At 40.3% G+C, this 21,129-nt stretch overlaps 1 protein-coding gene across 1 annotated transcript in view; it reads right to left on the bottom strand.

The window, feature by feature from the left end:
• DOCK2 (dedicator of cytokinesis 2) overlaps positions 1 to 21,129 on the bottom strand; it is a 2,333,210-nt gene that overhangs the window by 1,427,056 nt on the left and 885,025 nt on the right. The window contains exon 23 of the mRNA XM_086931425.1: positions 6,067 to 6,175. Coding sequence (XP_086787551.1) covers positions 6,067 to 6,175 — 109 coding nt within the window. The remainder of the gene's footprint in view (positions 1 to 6,066; positions 6,176 to 21,129) is intronic.

Below are 21,129 nucleotides of genomic sequence, written 5' to 3'. Positions count from 1 at the left end.
CCAAATTTAATTTGTATGTTTGGCATCATTTCGCGCCCTTCTGGTGCTGCAACCGAAATTTCACCTGTGGAGGTGCTGGCCTGAGTATCTCTGTACTTCTGAAGCATGTCCCGTACCTCAGCCTGTGCCAAATTGTTAGGATGCCACCTCTCCATGTGGCGGATCTTTGTATAATTCCCAAAGGAATACTTTTTCTTTGGGTTGCCCCTGGAGAGGACTTTGTTGCAAATCAAACAGGTGACATGTGGGGCATTCACTTTTTTTAGCCCAGCAGGTATGGAGAAGTACTCCCATATAAAATGCACTGTCACATGCCTTTCCCTAGGTTCTTCCCACAAGAATCTCCTAGGCTGTTCCTCCTCATCATCTTCTTCCTCCTCTTCTTCAACTCCTGGAAGGATCTGGGGTGGTGGACCTTCCTTTCTGGGTGGTGGTGGTGGTGGTGGGGATGCACCGGCTGCAGCTACTACTGAAGCCATTTCTCTGCTCACAAATAGCTCTTGCTCTCTCAAAGAAGAAAGTAAGAATGAGGAAAAAAGGAGGGGGCTTTCATCATTTGGAGAAAAAAAAGTTGAGAACCAATGAAAAGTGTTATTTTCAGGTCACATGTCCCGACGCGCTTACGTTAAGCGCTCCGGCGCGCTTACGTTTCGCGCTCCAGGTCGCGCCACGGAGCGCTTCCGGTGCGTTTACTCAGCGCGCCGAAAGAACGCATCACGCGGTTACGCGATACGTCACGCTTACGCGGTGCGTCACAATGTTGTTTTCGTTCGCAGCAATTGCGCTGACGGGGCACTCACCGTTACGCGCACCGGGGCGCTAAACAGAGTTGCGCTTACTGGTGCACTGCCCGGTGCGCGTAACGGGAGCGCACCGGGGCAAAAATTTAAAAAACAAAAAATTCAACATAAAAAAAATTATATTAAATAAATATAAAATACATCATTCATTTTAATGAAGTATCTATTTTACAGCTATTGATATTTGCTATTAAAAAAACATTGAAATTCACAGAAAAAACCATAGGTTTGAGATCACATACAGTTAGGTGAATATTTTAATCATACAAAACCAATGAAATTTCCATATATAGTTAGTTGCACTAACTATATATTTCGCGCACCCGCAATCCACTGCTGATGATGTCACATATTACATCATTCATGACATGGTCAGTGACATTACTGATGAAATCACTGATGACATCTCAAATGACATCACTGATGACATCACTGATGACATCCCAAATGACATCACTGATGACATCACTGATGACATCTCATTTGACATCATTGATCACATCACTGATGACATCATTCTTGTGCTAATACGATGAACCTCTTCAGACTCTAATATAACCTTAGATACACTCAGTGTATACAGACACTCACACACTGTTACTCATCCATGGAGTTACTCAAACACCTAGTCAGTCATGCAAATAATCACTCACCTCCATTTCCTCAACTATACAGTTATACACACCTTACTTATTCAAACATATACTAACACATATTTACTCTCTTATACAATCCCTGATACAAGTTCGCAATGATCCATACAGCCACTCACACATTTACTGGCTCTCATGCACAGTTACATAGGTTTGAGGCCCTATATATAGTTAGGAATTAGCATTTAAAAAACCTATGAAATTCACTGAAAAAAACATAGGTTTCACACCAGTTATAGTTAGGAATTAGCATTTAAAAAACCTATTAATTTCACTGAAAAAACCATAGGTTTCACACCAGTTATAGTTACCTGGAAATTTTACTAACATAAAACCATTGAAATTCTCACGTTATAGTTAGTTGGACTCACTATAACTTGCGCGTGTAATGCACTGCTGATGACATCACATATTACATCACTCATGACATGGTCAGTGACATCACTCATGACATCACTTTTGACACGATCCTTGTGACAGAGTAACAGACCTCCTTTCAGTGTAATGTAACCCTTGAAACACATAGTCAAAAAAAGAAACAAACATTTTCGAAAAAAAGAGATATCAATACCAGTTACAACCAATTCAGTATTATCACCATCTATATACACATCCACCCATTCATCAATAGTTCTATATAGTCACTCATACATATACTCACTCATCATATGTAGTGATACACCTATAAATCCTGTTACACACCGACAGTCATCAAAAAGTTACTCACACACAGACTCACACATGCAAATAAACTATTGAACATCCATTTATTTACATATACAGCTATACACACACTACCACCTTACTTCTAAGGAAACTCACACATACTTACTCTCTTAAACAATCACTTATAGAAACACATACTTATTTAAACAAGAACTCTTTCAATCTCTCACTCTCACATATACTCACTTATATACATCAATACTCACATATACTATATTAGAACAAATGTAGTTAATGATAAAGATACTAGTGTAACAGTCATTCACTTACTAACACACACATATACACACTCAAGATTCAAGATTCAAAAATACTTTATTCGGTTAAAAAGCAAAATAACCATAAAAGTAGCATGAAAGGTGCAATTTATAAGAGGTAAAGTAAACTTTTTTTAAAAATCACGGAAAAAGAAAACAACAAAATTAAATTCATGTATACAATAAAAGCAATCAATCCATTTGAATTGATTTGCGACATTTAAAAACTAATTTTAAAAATTCTGCAATTGAGGCTACCATAAAAACAGTTTCCATTTTCTGGCACTCTTTGAACGCTAGGCGGCATCTATATACATTTAAATCTTTGAGGATAGGGATGATAAGTTTCTTTCGAGGAAGGGTATAAAATTTACAAAAGAATAATATGTGTATATCGGATTGTTGGGATACATCATCACATGGACAGAGACATAAATCCTTCGACCAGCAAATCATCACGGGGAACGATAATGTCCTAAAAACAATATTAAATCTAAATCGGGTCAAAAGGTAACGTTCATGATTGGACATGTACAATGAAAGATATGGCTGCAGTTTCTCTCCGCATAAAATGGCCTGGTGGACAGAAACAGTCTTTTTTCTCGCCTCCTCTATATGTCTCTTTTCCTTGAGGTACGCCATACACAAATTTTTCAAATCTCTTCTAGATATATATTCCATTGATCCCTCTTTTTTATGATTTAGGCATGTTCCCAATAGCACTTATAGCTTCTCTACGCCCTATTTTGTATTGGAGGAGGATTTGGACCACCCCGGAACTGGAAACCTACTCAAGGGGTTTACTCGATATAATCAGTAGTGATACCTATCACAAAATAAAGTGGTTAAGACACATTAGGTGCCTACTGTTTGATTTGGGTTTGCGGGATTTGTGGGATGACCCCACTAACAGTAGGTTTCCTCCCAAAAAGGCACTTAAGAAATTATACTGGCAGTTTGTGGCTTCCAGGTCTTTCAGGTCTATCGATCAAGGGTCTTTGACAGGTCTGTTTATGGATGTTAAAAACGTACCCAATTTGGAAGCCTTTTGGGATGTGATCCTAAAACCCCTGGATCGTAAATTGTATTTTCAACTGAGAATTGGGAGCCTACCGGTTGGGGCATTTACCAGCAGCTGGTCTAAGCCAGCCAAGACGGCATGTCCGTCCTGCTCAGCACCTATGGAAACTATAGGCCATCTGCTCTTTGAATGCCCAATGTACGCAGTTCCCCGGAGAATATGGCTCCGCCCAATGTGCAGGTTGATGGGCACCGCTAGAGGTTCGGTGGCAATTAGAATTATCCGCTCCTGCACTGATATGCCAGTTTACATACCTGTGGCAAAATTCTTAGGCTGGGCCTGGACCATTAGAAACAGATTGTTAAGTGATTAATTTGTACCCAAGGTGTTAAATTTAAATTTTAAATCAATGTACAATGATGAAATGGATATATATTTTTAAATGTAATGTATCTGGAAATTTTGTATCTAAAAAATCTTTTATTCTGATATATGTTTATATTTATTTGTACGTTGCTTTTATGACAATCGTCGAATAAAGCTTGTTTGACTTGAATATATATTCCATTGATTGTGGGTCCTCAAAGTACTGGGGGCAGCTTATATTTTCAAGAAAGTTTCTGACGTAGCCTAACCATTTAAAGTCACTGATATTGTCCAATGCTATAATGTCCTTTAAAATAGCCCGGTTAACAACACATTCATCATTTGTCCAAACCCTATGCCAAAGGAGGATTGGCTGAATTTTAATAGTGTCAGTAACATAAGGTGTTCCCAATTCAGCATGGCATATCATCGTTGCAGTACTTTGGGGTACGGACAGAATGTGGCATAAAAACTTATTTTCCATGATTTGAATCGAACTGATATTTGAGTAACCCCATAATCCTGCACCATAGGTGGCTACAGATATACAAGTCGCATTATAAACAGTTAAAATCTCCTTTATGGGTTTTTTACCTAATTTTTTCATAAAGCATTTTAGGGCCATAATGGTCTTGGAAAATAACAAAGATCTAGCATGAATCGCTGTAGTCCATGAGCCACTTTCATGGAACAATATCCCCAGATAAGGGAAGGTGGGGGTCCTTTCTAAGGGATTGGAATTTATGAAAATTGGCTTCAAATGCTTGCTTGTTCTGGACCCACAGTACATAGACAAAGTTTTAGAACAATTGATTTTCAAATCTAAACCAAGCATAAAAGTGTTAAAGGCTGTAACCAAAGTTTGTAGAGCCATTGGGGTGCGTGCCATCAGTACAGCATCATCAGCGTACATCAGTGCAGGGACAGGCCTACCTCTCACCATAAGCATGTCCCTGCCCTCCTGCACGTATACACACTCATCCACCCATACAGTCCTGCACATATGCTGTCTTCAAAACTCATACAAACAGTGAGTCAGTCACCAACCCATGCAGCCAATTATACACAAAATGAAACACTGATACAAACATTTAAATATTTAAACAATACTCGCTAATATATGTATTCACTAAGATACACTTAATAAGCCAGTTAACCAATCAAATTTTTTTTTTAAAAACATCCATTAAGACACTTATTTAAACATGTATTCTTCCATCGACCTTTACATATACGTATATGAAACATATTTATTTTTCAGAAAGACACACATTCACTGGATGGTGTCATCAGTGATGTCATGAGTGATGTCACTGACCATGTCATGAGTGATGTAATATGTGATGTCAGCAGTGCATTACACGCGCAAGCTATAGTGAGTCCAACTAACTATAACGTGGGAATTTCAATGGTTTTATGTCAGTAAAATTTCCAGGTAACTATAACTGGTGTGAAACCTATGGTTTTTTCAGTGAATATATATATATATATATATATATATATATATATATATATATATATATATATATATATATATATATATATATATATATATATATATATATATATATATATCCAAGACAACAGTACCCCTTCCGGACCCCACTGGACCCTCGAAGACCGGCAGAGTTAACCGGCAATCCAATATCATACAAATCCTTAAATCTGCACGCTCTCAGGACAGAGAAACACACAGCACCTCGATGATTGTTGTGTTGTTTAATTCACAACGCGTTTCGCCCCAGTAGTGCTACAGCACTAATTACAAGCTTTACAGGAGATAAGATGATTCTATTAGCAATACCTCTGTCTTCGCTCAGTTGAGCATAAGCCATGATAAGACATCACTGCTACAATATGGTCTTGGTCCCCCAGATTGGGTGCAAGGGAATCCTGTTCCTCAATTGCAGGAAGGTACTTTCAAAACAACTCTAGCATAAAAAAATGAATATTGGTCTCATATGGTGCTTATTTTACAGGCACTAAACACCAAACAAATGCAACTTGCCCACAGGAAAACATTTAGTCATGAGTAAGAAATCAATTAGACAAATGAAAAAGTGTATGTTGCTAAAGTAATCAGGTGAGATCATTATGGTCACATAACAGAACTGTGAATGGGTGAAAATATTTTGCTCATTAGGGAAACAGAAATGTTTCCACAATTATTGAAACTGTCATAATAAAACAGTAGGATGTAAGACATCATATTCAAAACATTTAATAATAAAATGGTGCCCCACCTGCAATAAAATGGTAGTCTTGTGTTCGGATTTCATCAAACTGTTGATAGATTCAAAAAGCTTTCTCATAAATTCTTCAAATTCTGTCTGATCTTTGCCTTCATATAGCCTATGGAAAGAAGTGTTATTAGTCAACCAAGCATTGTCTCTATAAACTTAACAATAACACATTTGTACCCAGGGCATTATGTTTAATTTCATGAACATTTTGTCAAGCTTGTCAGACTGTAGTATACACTGATGGTTGATAAAAACACACTGACAAGGATATTGTACCACAACAATGTCTAACAAAGAGTTGTGCCAATCCATTTGGGGGTATCTGCTGGTGTAGTTCCGTACATTGTTCAGCAACTCACACAATTGTAAATGGGACACCACACTCACAAAGCTGCCCGGTCGAAGAGTCGACCGGGCAAAAAAGGGTTTAATATGGTGGCTGTGTCTGCTAGACACCGCCATCCATATTAGAATGCAGGTAGAGTGCAGCCTTTCTGTGGCGGCGATGCCGACACGGAAAGGCATGCGGAGTTCACAATTGGGGGCCCGTTGTGGGCCCCTAGGTGCAATGGGCCCCCGGGTAGTTAAGGGGTGGGCAGTGCACATGGGGGTACCTATGGTACCCCCCTGCATTTGCATGCACAATGAGGCCAATTTGTGCATGCAAATGCACAACATGCATTGTTCCATTGCGGCGGATGCTGCTGAAAGCACCGCCCACCGCAATGTTAAAAATGTGTGATGCGCCTGCCAGTGTGGCAGGCGCATCCTAATCGCCCCTCCGGGACCACAGCACATATGGCGGGCGGTCCCGTTTTCCATCAGGATGGGGGGCTCATAAAGTCTGCCCGCTATCCTAATGATGCCCCTAGTGTCTGGTGGCTTTTATGTTCTATGCCCTAATCTTCTAGAGCATATTGAAGTGTTTGTATTGTGGTCGGCATTTCTCTACGTCAGGTTTTTCATTTCACTGCCATCTATTTCTGAAGCATCAGAAATAAAATTTTAAAAAACATAGTAATCAATAAATAATTGGAAAAAATAAAATACAAGAAAGAATACACAAGCAAACATAAGGATTCTAGGTAAAAGGGCCTGTGTCTCTGAATATTTTTGAAAAAAGGATTATAACCCACTTGAGATAACTGCCACTGCTGATATAGAAGGGAGTTTGACTCTGATTTTGCGTGGAAATTATTGTGTTACTGTTGCCAAAACATCAATTCTGAACTGGAAAGGCATTCCAAATCGCTTAGAAATAGTACTGGGATGCACAAATTAGATAGATGAAACCCATGTGACCAGTTCATTAAAGCTTGTCAAAGCTTTCAGTATTCATAGTTGTGACACCAGTGTTTTGAGGATTGTTCCAAATTATTTTAAGCTTTAATTATTTCGCCTTTAACTCTTTGTTTGATCATGTAGAAAACGAGTAGTTTCCTGACATCATCTTACCCCAAAGTAGTCTTTGTATCTAACAGTCCCTCTATTATTACTCTCTCCATTGTCAAGAGAGGGCTTTGTGGGTTAGGATGTCTCTAAACTCTGGTCTTATTTCCATGCCTGGATTCGGGCATTTATGACTCTCACCATAGACCAGTCAGGAAATACGTTTTGTTTTGGGGTTTTCCAGGTTGTGTTTTGGAATATGTTCATCAAAGGTTGAGTTTCACGGTAAGACATCCTTTCATTATGAATCTCGGGAGTCTGCTTGACTTTATTTAGCATCTTCCATGTACATGATCATGTCTTCTTCCATAATCTTCCCCACTTTCAAACCAATAACACTTTAAACATGCTAGGACTGTAACTCGATATAACAATGGTGTACGTTATGATTATTCCTTTTACATTTAGTTGGCTAGTTTATTCCGTTTATTTTAGAGTATGTATAAAGTTTAGCCCATTGTACCTCCATTTGTGATTTCAAAAGCTTTTATGCTTTTGTGTCTTTCTTAAGACTTCGTATATAGTTTCACTGTTTTCCTTCTATGTGGCATAAATAACTAGACCTACCTAAGTGGGAAGTGTATGTGTCAGAAATCAATATTTCTCGACTTCAACGCTGTTTGACCTACTTTTCTTATGGACATTACGACTTGCAGTAACATTTCTGTTACAGGAAATAAGTAGCAACGTTCTGTGATTCTTTTTAGAATGTCTTACTCATTTCACCGGCTATGGATACTTTACAAGTGTTGGCACATTTCGATGCTTTGGCATTTTAATGGACCTCCCGATGTGGGAAAACACCTCTTGCACTTTGCAGTTTTGCAGACTTTATGATTCATTATTTTTATTTGACATTTCCTTAACTTTTTCACGCTCTACAACAGAATGACATTAAATGCGTTTATTAAAGGGGTATCTGATGACTTGTTCGTTTCCTTTATTGCAACTGTATTTATGCTACTGAGTGTTGCCAGACCCATTGGCGTCTCAGTCTCTATAAATTCCCTAGTGGGGATCTTTCAATGTTTTTTCTGTTGCAGTGGTGGACACCACTCTGTATTGGCATTAAGCTGAGGAAGTATTCCACGTAAAGTAATATATTAGTGTGTATTATATATACTTGGCCACCTGAGACGTTTTGGACAACAATTTGGTGTTGTTCCTTCCTAGGTCTGCCGTTACTCAAGACCTTTAAATAAAAAAAAAATATATATATATATATATATATATATATATATATATATATATATATATATATATATATATATATATATATATATATATATATATATATATATATATATATATATATATATATATATATATATATACATAATTTGCTTATTTAAAGGGGCCTCATCCATATTGGCGTGTCATTCACATTTTGATTCCACTCACTACAGCATACAGCATGGGGTCAGCCCACTTCAGCAACTGATTAACTTCAGTTTCACAAGGAGCACGTCCACTGCACACAATGTAGCTCTCTTCAGTGCCAGTGTTTATTTTACTTTATTACTTTGGTGTCGCCTTTGTATTTAGAGTCTGATGAGATAGCAAGATAATTTCCACCACCTCTCCATGTTAAGCAGAGGGCACATCCCAGCTTTAGGAGTTCCTGTCTCCTGCTAAAGGTGTTGTAAATTCCTTGTAGAGAGGCCTTTATATTATTTATCTGACTGCTCTTATTTCACAACTTACCAAAATGTTGTCTCTTTGAAACGGTCCTTTATTAAGTTGTCATTTTCTTGTTGTTTTTGTTTAGTATGCATGCAATGAAGTGGGTTTCAAACCCACATGCTTGCATGTATTTTATTTGAGGACTGCAGTTATTTTTGTTAACCAATGTAGTCTGAATGCCACTCCTGCATGGCCTTCTAGTTTCTTTATGTGCTCTTGCATGTTGTTATATTTGAAAACTATTTTAGTCTGTATGTCTTGCTTACATGACTTTCTAGACTGCTTTCATTACTCTTGTATGTTGTGCTTATATAGACATTTAAATTTGATGTGACTAATTTTAGCGCTGCTGTTTATTTAATCTTCTTGTGCTATCTATCAATCTTTTCAACCCTAGCTATCCTTATCTAAGTTTGCTACCCCTACTTTTCTGTCTATGTAATTTCCTGTCTGTCTGTCTGTCTGCCAATTTTTCTATCTATGAATGTGTGCGCATGCAAATCTATCTATGTATCTATCTCTATCTATCTATCCTTCTATCTATGTAACTCTTTATATTTCTCTTTGCAAGCCTCCCTTTTCAACTATCCTTTGAAGGCCTCTTCTCTATTTGTATAAAGAATTACAAAACGTTGCAAAAAAAGTACTAGCAAAGAAGCTGACAGCCAACGTCAGATAAATTTGCTATTCTTTTAGGTCAGGTGTATCCAAGATTTTTTGATTTTACTAATATTATGCGTGTAACAGAGTTAGTTATAGGGGTTTTCAGCCAGACATCCTTCTTTAGTCAGTTGTCATTTACATTTTTCTTCCACCCTCTCCACCATGCCTCAGTCCCCTGCAACCATAGGCTGACTTCACTGAGAGTTATGGCATACTGTCCTTTCACAAGGAATACATCCACACGTAAAGTAGTGCTCTTCGGTGCCAAGGACTACTGTGATAATGTGTTCTTTTTGTAGACCTAACAATATTTTTGCCTTCAACCAATTTATTTTTTAGAATGCCGAGGGCCCAGCAGCTTCGCCAACAAAAATGTTCTGCTAAAACTACAACAGACCAAAACAAATATTGCCGAAGCCAAAAGGCTTGAGGACAGCACCAGACCTCTTGACTTTGCCAATGCTTGTTTTGCTAGGTAACAGAGAACAGGGTTGTCTAAGGCTCCGTTTATGTATGCACCCTTGGAGCGCCACTGTCCCTTTCTACTGCATTACACTTCCAATCCACAACCCACCAGGTGATGTGACTCTTTTCTACCGAGTTCAAATCATTACTGATATCCTGACCAACAATGATGCTTATATCCCACTTAAAAGAATTATGTGAAATATGACTATGGAATACGACTATTCTATTTTCTATTTTTAACAGCCTAACTTTTATTTGTTACATGTTTACACATACCATTTGCAATTTTGAAAAGAGGTATCCCAGTAATGCTTACTTTGCAACATAATAAAAACAACATTTAGGCCTCTGATGAGTATGTGCCGCTGCAGGAAAAAAAAATACACAGAAAAGTCAGTGGTAAATAGGAAATACGCAAACCGAATTTTGTGTAGGAATGAACCAGCCAATGGTAGTACAATTGTGTACAACACATAATGCCTCTTCTCAGGCTAGAGATCCAGTGAATCCGACAAGATCACCAGAGTAGGAATGGCTGCAGCTGGATAGGATACGTTTTTGCTTTAATGCACACTGCTCCTGTTTCAAAAACGGCAAAGATATCTGAAACAGTTTGTCCTTGATAATTCAATCTTATGGATCACATTAAAGCTGTAAAGGCCGTCGTTCTATAACCTTTGAAAGAGTTTGGTATACAAAAAAGGAAAAAAATAATGTAACAATAAATGGATGATACATTTATTAGGTTAACCTTTGAGCTACTTCACAATGATGGGCGGGAAGGCTAGGAGCCTGAAATACACCAAAAGTAGCAAATAAGTTGCTTACACAAACCAGTAGATGTTTCTCAGACATTTGTTTTCACGTTATCTCATCGTAAAACATGTCTATCAGCCTGAGGCCAATATACGGGACTTTACATACCTTTATAGTGGGACAAACCCGAGTCACGCTCCCTTGCTCACTGCCACCAAAAGTAAGGATATCATACGTACATCTGATCAAGCATATAGGAATTACATTAGAAAGCTTACATATTTCCTACAACTTATATTTAAGCAGAAATTAAAAATAGGTGGTTGTCATGCCCCTGCTCCCACAATCCTCATTACATCCCATTGACACCGGAATCTACACATGCATCTCTAACTCGCGCGCATCTATCTGAGGCTATGCTGTGAACTGATGGAACAAGAAGCTGCCAGAATATATTGAGGGATATGCTGGCTCTCATGAACAATATTGGTGTCCTGTTTTTTATCACAGCTGAATCGGCAATCAGCACTATTGTGAGTACCAGCAACGACACATTCTACTGAAGATACTCATCGAGGTGGCCAATCTGGACTACTGGAATTCTCTTTGGGGTTAAACACAAGCAAACACCAAATTAATTTGTGCTTTATCTTCTGGTAGCTCAGGGTTAAGTTAGAGGCAATATGTAAAGTATGTATGCAGCACTTGAACAGTAATAAAGAGAAAACAAAACACAAGAAAAATCCCACACCAATTTAGAAAAATAATGTAACATATAATAAATGATTTGACATGAAAACGACAAAGATCCAGTCAGTAGGTTCAGACGGAGATCTGTAATTTTAAAAGTTAAGGTAAAAATAGTGCTGAAAAGTACAAAGTTTAAACTAGGGTTAAAGTCACAAATTCAGGCTGACGGCGATGGAGCATGGGACACATAAAGGGACCGAGTTAGACCTGCTGATAAATGCACCCTACATGGTTGCAGAACGTTGAGCCACACAGGAGAGGTCCCCAGAAGTGATGCGAGATCCATGTTATCCATCTGCTATCTCTAAACTCCTCCAGCGCTCCAGGTGAAGAAACACAAGATACCAAAAAGATTAGCACTGATATAAGCTTAATCTATGTCACTGAAAAAAACAACTGAATAATAGTCTTCTCCTACTTTTCCCCTTCAAACAGCAAAGAAGTGCTGGGGCCGGCATCGGGGGGAACCAGCTTATCCGGTCTTTTGAAGCAATATTAAGTCAAAATGGTTGCCTCTGGGGACATCTGACACACCAACTTTCTAATAATGGCCACCATGAGTTGGCTCCTTTCTAAAGCACTCCTTCTCCTCTTGTTGGGGAAGGATCCAGCATTTATGCCCTGGAGTCAGAGACCCCTCTGAGAGAGTCCACATCGACATGGGAGTCTCACACAGCGGAGGCATGGGTTCTTCCCACATTACCGCTGGGAGCACAGCAACGTACACTGTGACCGGCGCGCTCGATGGAACTTTTTGGACTATGTGCCCCTAGGCGGAAACTACAACCCTTCTGTATGTACTGTGGTGCCCGAGAAACCTTTGGCAGATGACCGGTGGAGCTGTCCCACGCAGCTATAGAGGACTTTGGCTCTGGTTCAGCCCTCGGCCGTCACCTACCCAGCCAGACATCGGACACTGTTTTTCGTGTCTTCCTGTTGTGCCTTCTATACCCTCCCTCTCCTCTTCCCCCCATTATTCTCTCATTCCCTCTCTCCCCTTGCCAATTTTTTCCTCATGTTTATGCTATGCTTTTGTACTCATGTAATTCCTGCTACTAAGCGCCAGTAACTGTTGTAACTTTGTAACCATGTTCTGAAACAATGTTTCTTTTTCATGTAAAGCGCTCTGATAACTCCGGCTCTAGCCAGCGCTATATAAAACTCAATAAATTAAAAAATAAGATGTGTCATGCAGCAGTAGTTCAAATGAGCTGCAAGAGCTGCAATGCAGACTTGTGATTGTGATTGTGATTGGGTTCTTATATAGCGCGTTACCACTCCAAGGAGTATCTTGGCGCTTCAACTCCTAGTTGTCATATATATGCTGAGAGATCATGATGGTGAAAAATCAAACACAGAGAGGGTCATAGCAACGCTTTGTAACCTGATTCCGACAGAGGGTAGATCCAGGTTTTTAAGGCTTTCCTGAAGCTGAGTTCAGTTGTACTTTGACGCAGGGACATGGGAAGGTTATTCCAGGCTTTCGACCCGATGACTGCAAGGGATTTCCCTCCCTTGGTCGTTAGCCTGAATCTGGGGATGTGAAGCAGATTAGTTGTGGATGACCTAAGGGTTCGTTTCGGCTGGTAGGGTTTAAAATACTTCCTCAGGTACAGCGGGCCTTGTTGGTGGTAGGCTCTGTAGGTGATGGTAAGTACCTTAAAAAGTATGCGCTTTTGCACCGGAAGCCAATGCAGTGCATCCAGTGCTGCCGATGCCGAGGACTTTCTGGGAAGTTTCAGGACAAGCCTGGCGGCTGCATGCTGGACCATTTGCAGTCTGTGGAGGGCAGATTTATTCAGCCCTGCGTACAGACTGTTACAATAGTCCAGTCTGGAAGTTATGAGCGCTACAGCCACTGTCCGCCTGGCGCTCAGAGGGAGAAAGTCGAAGAATTTCCTAAGGCTTTTAATAGTTCTAAAACAGGCCCCTGCTACCTCTTTGGCTTGTAGATTAAAGGACAAAGTGTTGTCGAACTTGATACCCAAGTTACGAACAGCATTAATTGTCTTGGGAGGGGCTTCCACCATTTCGGGCCACCAGTCCTGTGGTGAGAAACAGTTATTGAGGCCGAAAGGGACGATCTCCGTTTTTGCTGAATTACATTTTGAGTCATCCACTCAAATGTTGCATGGAGGATGCTTCAATCTACATCAGCTCTGATGAGACTGCAAGGTCTGCATCAGGGGTTCACTGCACAGCAGCAGTGCCAGACAGCTGCAAGGGCTGTGATGCGAGCTTGCTTCATAGTTGTGTTGAAAAGCATCAGTTCCAATGAGGCATTGCGAAGCTCAATCAGTTTTGCATCATGCTGCATCAGTTCTAGTAGAGACCACAGCTGGGCTGGCAGAGCACCTTTAGACCCACTTCCAAAGGTCCAGAACTAGAGGGGTACCAACTGGGGGACTAGGGCTCACAGCAGGCAGAGTCCAGATGCAGGGGTCACGATGTCTTGAACCTTTTCTATCCCTGAGGCTCTGATCAGGAGGCCAGCCATCTAGCCCTTTGAGTCACTTTGGTGATCCTGGATTCAAGATGCAGGTCCAGTCCTTCTCATGCCAGCAGCATTGAAGCAGGGCAGCAGAGCATCAGGGCAGTACTTTTTGCGGCAGAGCAGCACAACAGTCCTTTTTTGAGTCTTCTATAGGTCCAGAAGTGTACTCAAGGGTTGGGTCTGATGGTGCAGTATTTATACCTGGTGCCTACTTTGAAGTGGGCAAAGCTTTTGGAGTTTGCCCCTGCAGAGGTGTCTGGAATTTCCTGCCTTCCTGCCCTGGACCAAGTCTGTCTAGGGCTATAATAGGCTAGTGGGGAGCTCTTTGCATGTGTGCTGAGGGAGTCTATTGAATTGCAAGGGTGGTAAGTGACAGCTCCGTCACCATATCAAGTCAGAGATGGCCCATCCTGCCAACACACAGACTCTCTATTGTGTGGCTGTCTCTAAGGAATACGCAAAGGCCAATTGCCAACTACACCTAGATGTGTGACCTGGGAACTGGCTACAGGTACCAAATATTTTCGACAATACAATGGCAACTTGTTAAAAGTGTCCTTTAGAGAATTGTGACTCAAAATCCGACTTTACTTTAAAAGAGAGTTTTAAATTATGATTCCTCAGACACCAAACTTCATATTCGTGCTTGCTCCCAATCAAAAGTTATCACTTTTTAAATGTAATAAGGTAACACAATGTTATCCTATCGGACAGGTAGGCTTTGCAGTAGTGAAAAACAAATTTAGGAGTTTTCACTACCAGGAGATGTAAAACATAAAAGTACATGTCCAACTTTTCAAACAGAATGCACCCTGCCTTATGGGCTATTTATGGCCTACACTAGAGGTATTAAAAAGGAATGTTTGGACCTGGCAAAAGGTTATTTTGCCAGGTCAAAATGGCATTCTAAAAGCTGCACACATTCTGCAATGGAAGGTTTGAGTCCAGTTTTAAAAGGCTACTTAAGTGGATGGCACATTCAGTGCTGCAAGTCCACTAATAGCATTTAATTTACACGCCCTGGGTATTTGTGGTACTTCTTTAATGGGGAATCACAAGTAAATTAAATGTGACGATTTGATGAAAGCCAATTTTACCATGTTCAAAGGAGAGAGCGCACTTCTGGTTAGAAGTGGTAATGTGTGCAGAGTCCTACAATCCAAAAGCCAAAAAAACACAGGTTCAGATAACAGGAGGGAAAGGCAAAATGTTTGGGGATGACCCTGCTGATGGCCAAGTCAACAGAAGCCCAATCAGCAAATAGAGGTAGAAACACATGTGTTACATTTTGTAAATGAACCAGGATTAACTCCATTTACAAAAAACAAGTCACATTGTTTATTTTTCATCCAGGCAGAGGACTACAGTCAAGATGTTTGGGCTTCAAGTTGCAATGTATATTTTTGGCCCCACACACATTTTGCTGTTCCTGTGACAGTTTAGACTTTGGGCAACAGAAGCTGGAACATGAAGTCCTGCATTGCACAGTGCCTGTATCTGTGTAAAGCTCATTGTTTATGTGGAGCTTGGACTGAAGTAACTCAATATATATTATTTTGAAGAACGCAGTGCCCATAGTAAGTGCAAGGGGATGTATCAATAGTTGAGCCACTAGAATATATAACGTAGCAGACTGAGGGGCCTGCAATGCATTGTCTCCAACTGGTGCACAGCAAAAGGGTAGCTATTTACTTCAATCTTGAGGATATGCACTCGAGAATTGTTCTGCGATAAAACCAAAGAATACCATAGGAAATCAAGGGATAAACAATAATGCATTACCTTGACTTCAGTCCTTTCTGTCCCTTGGTTGGATGTCAGCATATTGATACAAATGATCATCTGATTATTGTGGCCTAAACATAATTTACAAAACTATTCCTTCAATGTGTGTAGATTAGCTGTTATTAACTTCATTAAAGGGGATAATTTTGTATACAATATTTAGGATACAATATTAAAATAAAGGGGAGCCACATTTCTTCAGAATGCCTCCTTATTGTTGAACACACACACACACATCTATTCACTGAAACAAAACTAAGGTTACAGGGATGTTATAGTTAGGCTCAAAGTTCACTCATACAAAACCCGCAAAATTCATCAGTTATATTAGCTATGCTAACTATAATATATGCCCTCACAATGCACTACTTATGACCTCTAACCTCCTACAAAAGTTAATTAGTATTCTAGGTGCACAACTAATGAGGGATATTACTTCTAACTTATATTATGTGAGTGGCTTTGTGACAGTGTGTATCGATGTGTGACTGGGTATGTGAGTGGCTGTATGGGTGTGTGAGTGGCTATATGGGTGTTCAAGTGGGAGTGTGAGTAGCTCTCTGAGTGAGTGGATGTGAGAGTGGCTATATGGGTTGGTGAGTAGATGTGAGAGTGACTGTATGGGTGATTAGGTATCTGAATGGATGTATGAGAGTGAATGGGTGTGTAAGTGGTTGTATGGGTGAGTGAGTAGCTGTTTGAGTGATTATTTGGTTAAGTGAGTTTGTGTGTTGGTGATGTATTGAAGAGGGAGTGTATGTGTTAATGGCTGTGTGGGAGAGTGAGCGGATATGAGAGTGCTTGTATTAATGTGTGAATGGGTATTTTGGGAGTGTAAGTGAGAGCTTCTATGGGTGAGTGAGCGGCTCTATTGAGAGATTTCATGGGCGAGTGAGTTTGTGAATGGGTGGTTGTATGGGTGAATAAGGAGGTGTGTGAGTGGCGGTATGGATGAGTGTGTAGCTGTGTGAGTGGCTGTATGTGTAAGTGACTGATTGTATGAGTAGCTGTATCAGTGAGTAAGTGGTTGTATGTGTGGCTGTTTGAGTGAGTGGGTATGGGAGTACTCTAGGGATGAGTGAGTGGTTATGTGAGTACTTGTGTGGGTCCCTGAATGGGTATGTTAGTGGCTGTGAGGGTACGTTATTGGGTATATGAGAGGTTGTACAGTGGTGTGAGTGGATATGTGAGTGCTTCTGTTGGTGATATCACTGACCATGTCATGAGTGATGTAATATATGAGGTCATAAGCAGCACAATGCATGGGAGAACATTATAGTTAGCTTAGCTATCTATACCTGCTATATTTTACTGGTTTTGTACAAATGAAATCTGACCCTAACTATAATGTCCCTGTAAACTTTGTTATTTTCAGGGAATTTCTAAGATTATTTTAATTCTATTTTCTGACTATAACGTCCCTGTAACCTTCATTTTTTCTGCAAATTTACATGTTTTTTAATGGTGTTTCCTATTGATAACTTCCGCGTAACCTTTGTTTTTTTAAGAGAATTTTTAAGTTTTTTACATTTAATTTCCAAAATTTAACCACTAACCTTTGACAGTGAATGTGTGAGTGAGTGCATGTGAGTGAGTGCATGAGTGTTTCGGTAAGTCTGTGAGTGGGTGTTAGAGCATCTGAGTGTCTAAGTCGTTCTGTCAGTTGATGTATGAATGCCTGAGTAGGTATGTGTTTGGGTGAGTGAGAAACTAAGTCGGCCTTTGAGTGGGTGAGTGAGTGGGTCTGTGAGTGAGTGTATGAGTCTCTAACTAAGTTTTAGTGAGTGCATGAGTCTCTGAGTTCGTAACTGGACGAGTAAGATTGATTGGTTCTGTGATTGGGTGCATGAGTGTGTGAGGGGTCTGTGTATTGGTGCATGAGTCTCTGGGTCTGTGAATGGGTGCATGAGTATCTTTGATGGTCTGTGACTGGATGGATGAGTCTCTGAGTGGGTGGGTGAGTGAGTGGGTGATTGAGTGGGTCTGTGAGTGGTTGTGTGAGTCTCAGAGTGGTTCTTTGAGTGAACAGGTGAGTATCTGAGTGGGTCAGTCAGTGGGTGTGTGACTCTATGAGTAGATCTGTTAGTGGGTGCATGAGTCTCTGAGAGGACCTTCGAATAGAAACATGAGTGTCTGAGTAGGTCTGTTAGTGGATGCATGATTGTCTGAGTGGGTCTGTGAGAGTGTGCAAGAGTCTCTGAGTAGGTCTGTGAGTGGATTCATGGGTGTGTGAGTGAGTCTCTGAGTGGGTCTGGAGTGGATGAATGAATGCTTTAATTGATCATTTGAGTGGGTACATGAGGTTCTGAGTGTGTCTGTCATTGAATGTGTGAGTATCTGAGTGGGTCTGTGAGTCGGTGAGTGGATCTTTGAGTGGGTGTGTGAGTGTATGAGTAGGTCTGTCAGTAGATGTGTGGTAAAAGCTTAGATGCAGTCCACTACGCTCTAATTCCTTCAGTTTTGTGCCTCTTCTGCTTATTTTTTGCTTGTTTTTCTGCCTATTCTCCGCTCACTCCAGCACTCTATTTTGCCTCCTTTGGCTCATTCTGCCCTTTATTTTGCCTCTTTCTGCTCACTCTTGACCTTTATTCGGCATCTTGCGGATCGTTTCTGACCTCTATTCTGACTCTTGTAGCTTGTTTCTGACCTCTATTTTGCCTCCTTCTGTTCATTTTGTCCATTATGTTGCCTCTTTGTGCTCGCTAAAGACCTTTATTTGACCTCTTTCTGCTAGTTTCTGACCTTTATTCTTCCTCTTGCTGCTGGTTTCTCACCTCGATTCTGCCTCTTTGTGCCCCTCTTGACCTTCATTTTGCCTCTTTCTGCTCCCTTCCTACCTATATTTTGGCTCCTTTTGCTCGCTTCTGACCTTTATTCTGCCTCTTTCTGCTCATTCTTTCCCTTTTTCTGCCTCTTTCAGTTAGTTTCAGACCTTTACACTGGCTCTTGCTGCTCATTCTGACATCTTTCTGCTCATTTTTCATCATTATTTACATCTTTCCTCTTGGACAACCATTGTGGTCAACTTATTAGTACCCATAGATGAATTGAATTATTTAGGTGGTCCTGATAAATTGGAGTACTTCAATAGGGCAAGTCTATAACCAGTAGCTTGAAAGAGTTCCACATAGTAAAATAATTGTTTTGAGTGACCTAGCCGTTGCATCTCACTTTCTACCAAAAAGACCCGAGCAGGAAAGACTATACCTGCTAAGGTTGCGTTATTTCTTGAGTTGGCTTGGAAGATTATTCAGGTCCTTCAGGAGTACACTTATTTGGATAAGTTGGTAGCTGTGTTACCTCAAAGAAAGGTCCTTCAAGTCTGCAGTATTGATTCTTCAGGTTCTAGTCCACATTTCCCAAAAGTAGTAAGGTTTCCACAAATTTGTTATCGGGTCCACCAGAAATGCCCAGTTCCTAGTGATCCACTGGACATCTACTGGGCAAATGTCAGCTTCCGCTATCCCATGGCCTTCTGCACCCTTTGGCTATATATAGTAAGGAAAGTACCTGGGGCAAGCAGAAGGCATTGTCTAACCTGCTTTAGTATTTTACACAGGTGCCACCAGCCCTGCCGCAAACCCCTTGAGCAAATATTCAAAATTGAGCTGTAGACAACTTTGTTCAATAATCGGGAATTTTCAGTGGCTCAGGCAGGGAAGGAAGTCTTTCCTCTTTGGTTCCAGGCAAAATCACTCAGGGGGTAAAGTAGGGTATTATAAACTGTGAATGTGCCAGTTTTGCAGTGATGATGTCAAAGACACCCTAATATGATCTAAATTTTCCAACCTTCCCCAGCCAGCCAGCTTCTGGAGCAAAGTATTGCATCGACTTTCTTGGGGACATGATTAGTAGCAGAATCACATTCAATGCACCTAAAACCCAAAATGGCAAATGCTTTTCCCAGCTGTGTAAAGCTATCATCTGTTTACCAATTATAACACTGGGCCTCCAGGTTCTACTTACCAGACTGGACTTCAAAGAGGTAAACTCTCAGAGATAACACTAGGTGCAAACCACATGCAGACAAAGACTACACTAGATTTTCTGTCACTGCCCTGTTAGCAACTGTCACCTGCTGGATGCAGACACATGCCTAATGCAATAGATATGTTAGAGCCATGGGCATTTCATATGGGAAGGAGCAAGAGGTTAAAAATACCACGGCACGTCAGGCCTCAGAAACTTCAACTGCTATGGCAGATATCAATACCCAAACTCCTTCATGACCTGATGATGGTAGGAGACACACTCATAATGAAGGCAACCCAGCTCACAAATATGTTGGGAGGGAAACTGTGCTGGGAAAAGCCCCATGCAAAATCCAGCTCTCAGTGTGCCCAAATATGCAATTGCTGTTATCTTCTAGGCCAATACATGTTTCGGTGGGCTATTCCCCTTAAATGGATTTGGAATCATTTTTATGCACAGGCAAACATGAGGTATTCCATACTGGTACCTGTCCAAGATTAAAAAAGGTTTTGCTGGTTCATACCCCTTAAACCAACAGGCATTGTGGAATTGAATTTTAACTGATACTGTAGCTGACTACTGAGGCAAGCAAGATTCCGGTCTTGTTTTGTCTCCCTTTTGTGTAGCTGTTTAAGTATGCAGCTTCAAATTGAAATATTAAATGAGAGCAAAAAGGCAAAGCACCTGATTGAGCCTCACACAATTGTGAACCCCCATTTGACCACATGGGCTGTTGTGGGATTCAAGACTATGTTAAATGGCAAGCAACAGGCATGCCTGAAGAATGTGGTTCCTAGTCTGTTTGCAATTCATTAACTGAAGTGAATGGGTTAGTAGAGTCATTGGTAGTGTGGTTTGTCTCAAGAAAATTGCCCAAATAAATACGTTGCATTTGCCCATAATATCTAACTAGCTGGAAGACAACATTGTATTGCAATTTCTTTACTAACATGTATATAAAATTGCTTCTGGCATTGCCATTCTAGTCAATAAAGATGCAACATTATTAATATGTGCCTATTGTAACAGGGGTTTTATAATCT

The sequence above is a fragment of the Lissotriton vulgaris genome, chromosome 7 (assembly GCF_964263255.1).
Source record: "Lissotriton vulgaris chromosome 7, aLisVul1.2, whole genome shotgun sequence".
NCBI lineage: Eukaryota > Metazoa > Chordata > Amphibia > Caudata > Salamandridae > Lissotriton > Lissotriton vulgaris.
The sequence above is the reverse complement of the archived record's forward strand: the minus strand, read 5'-3'. Positions and strand labels throughout refer to the sequence as shown.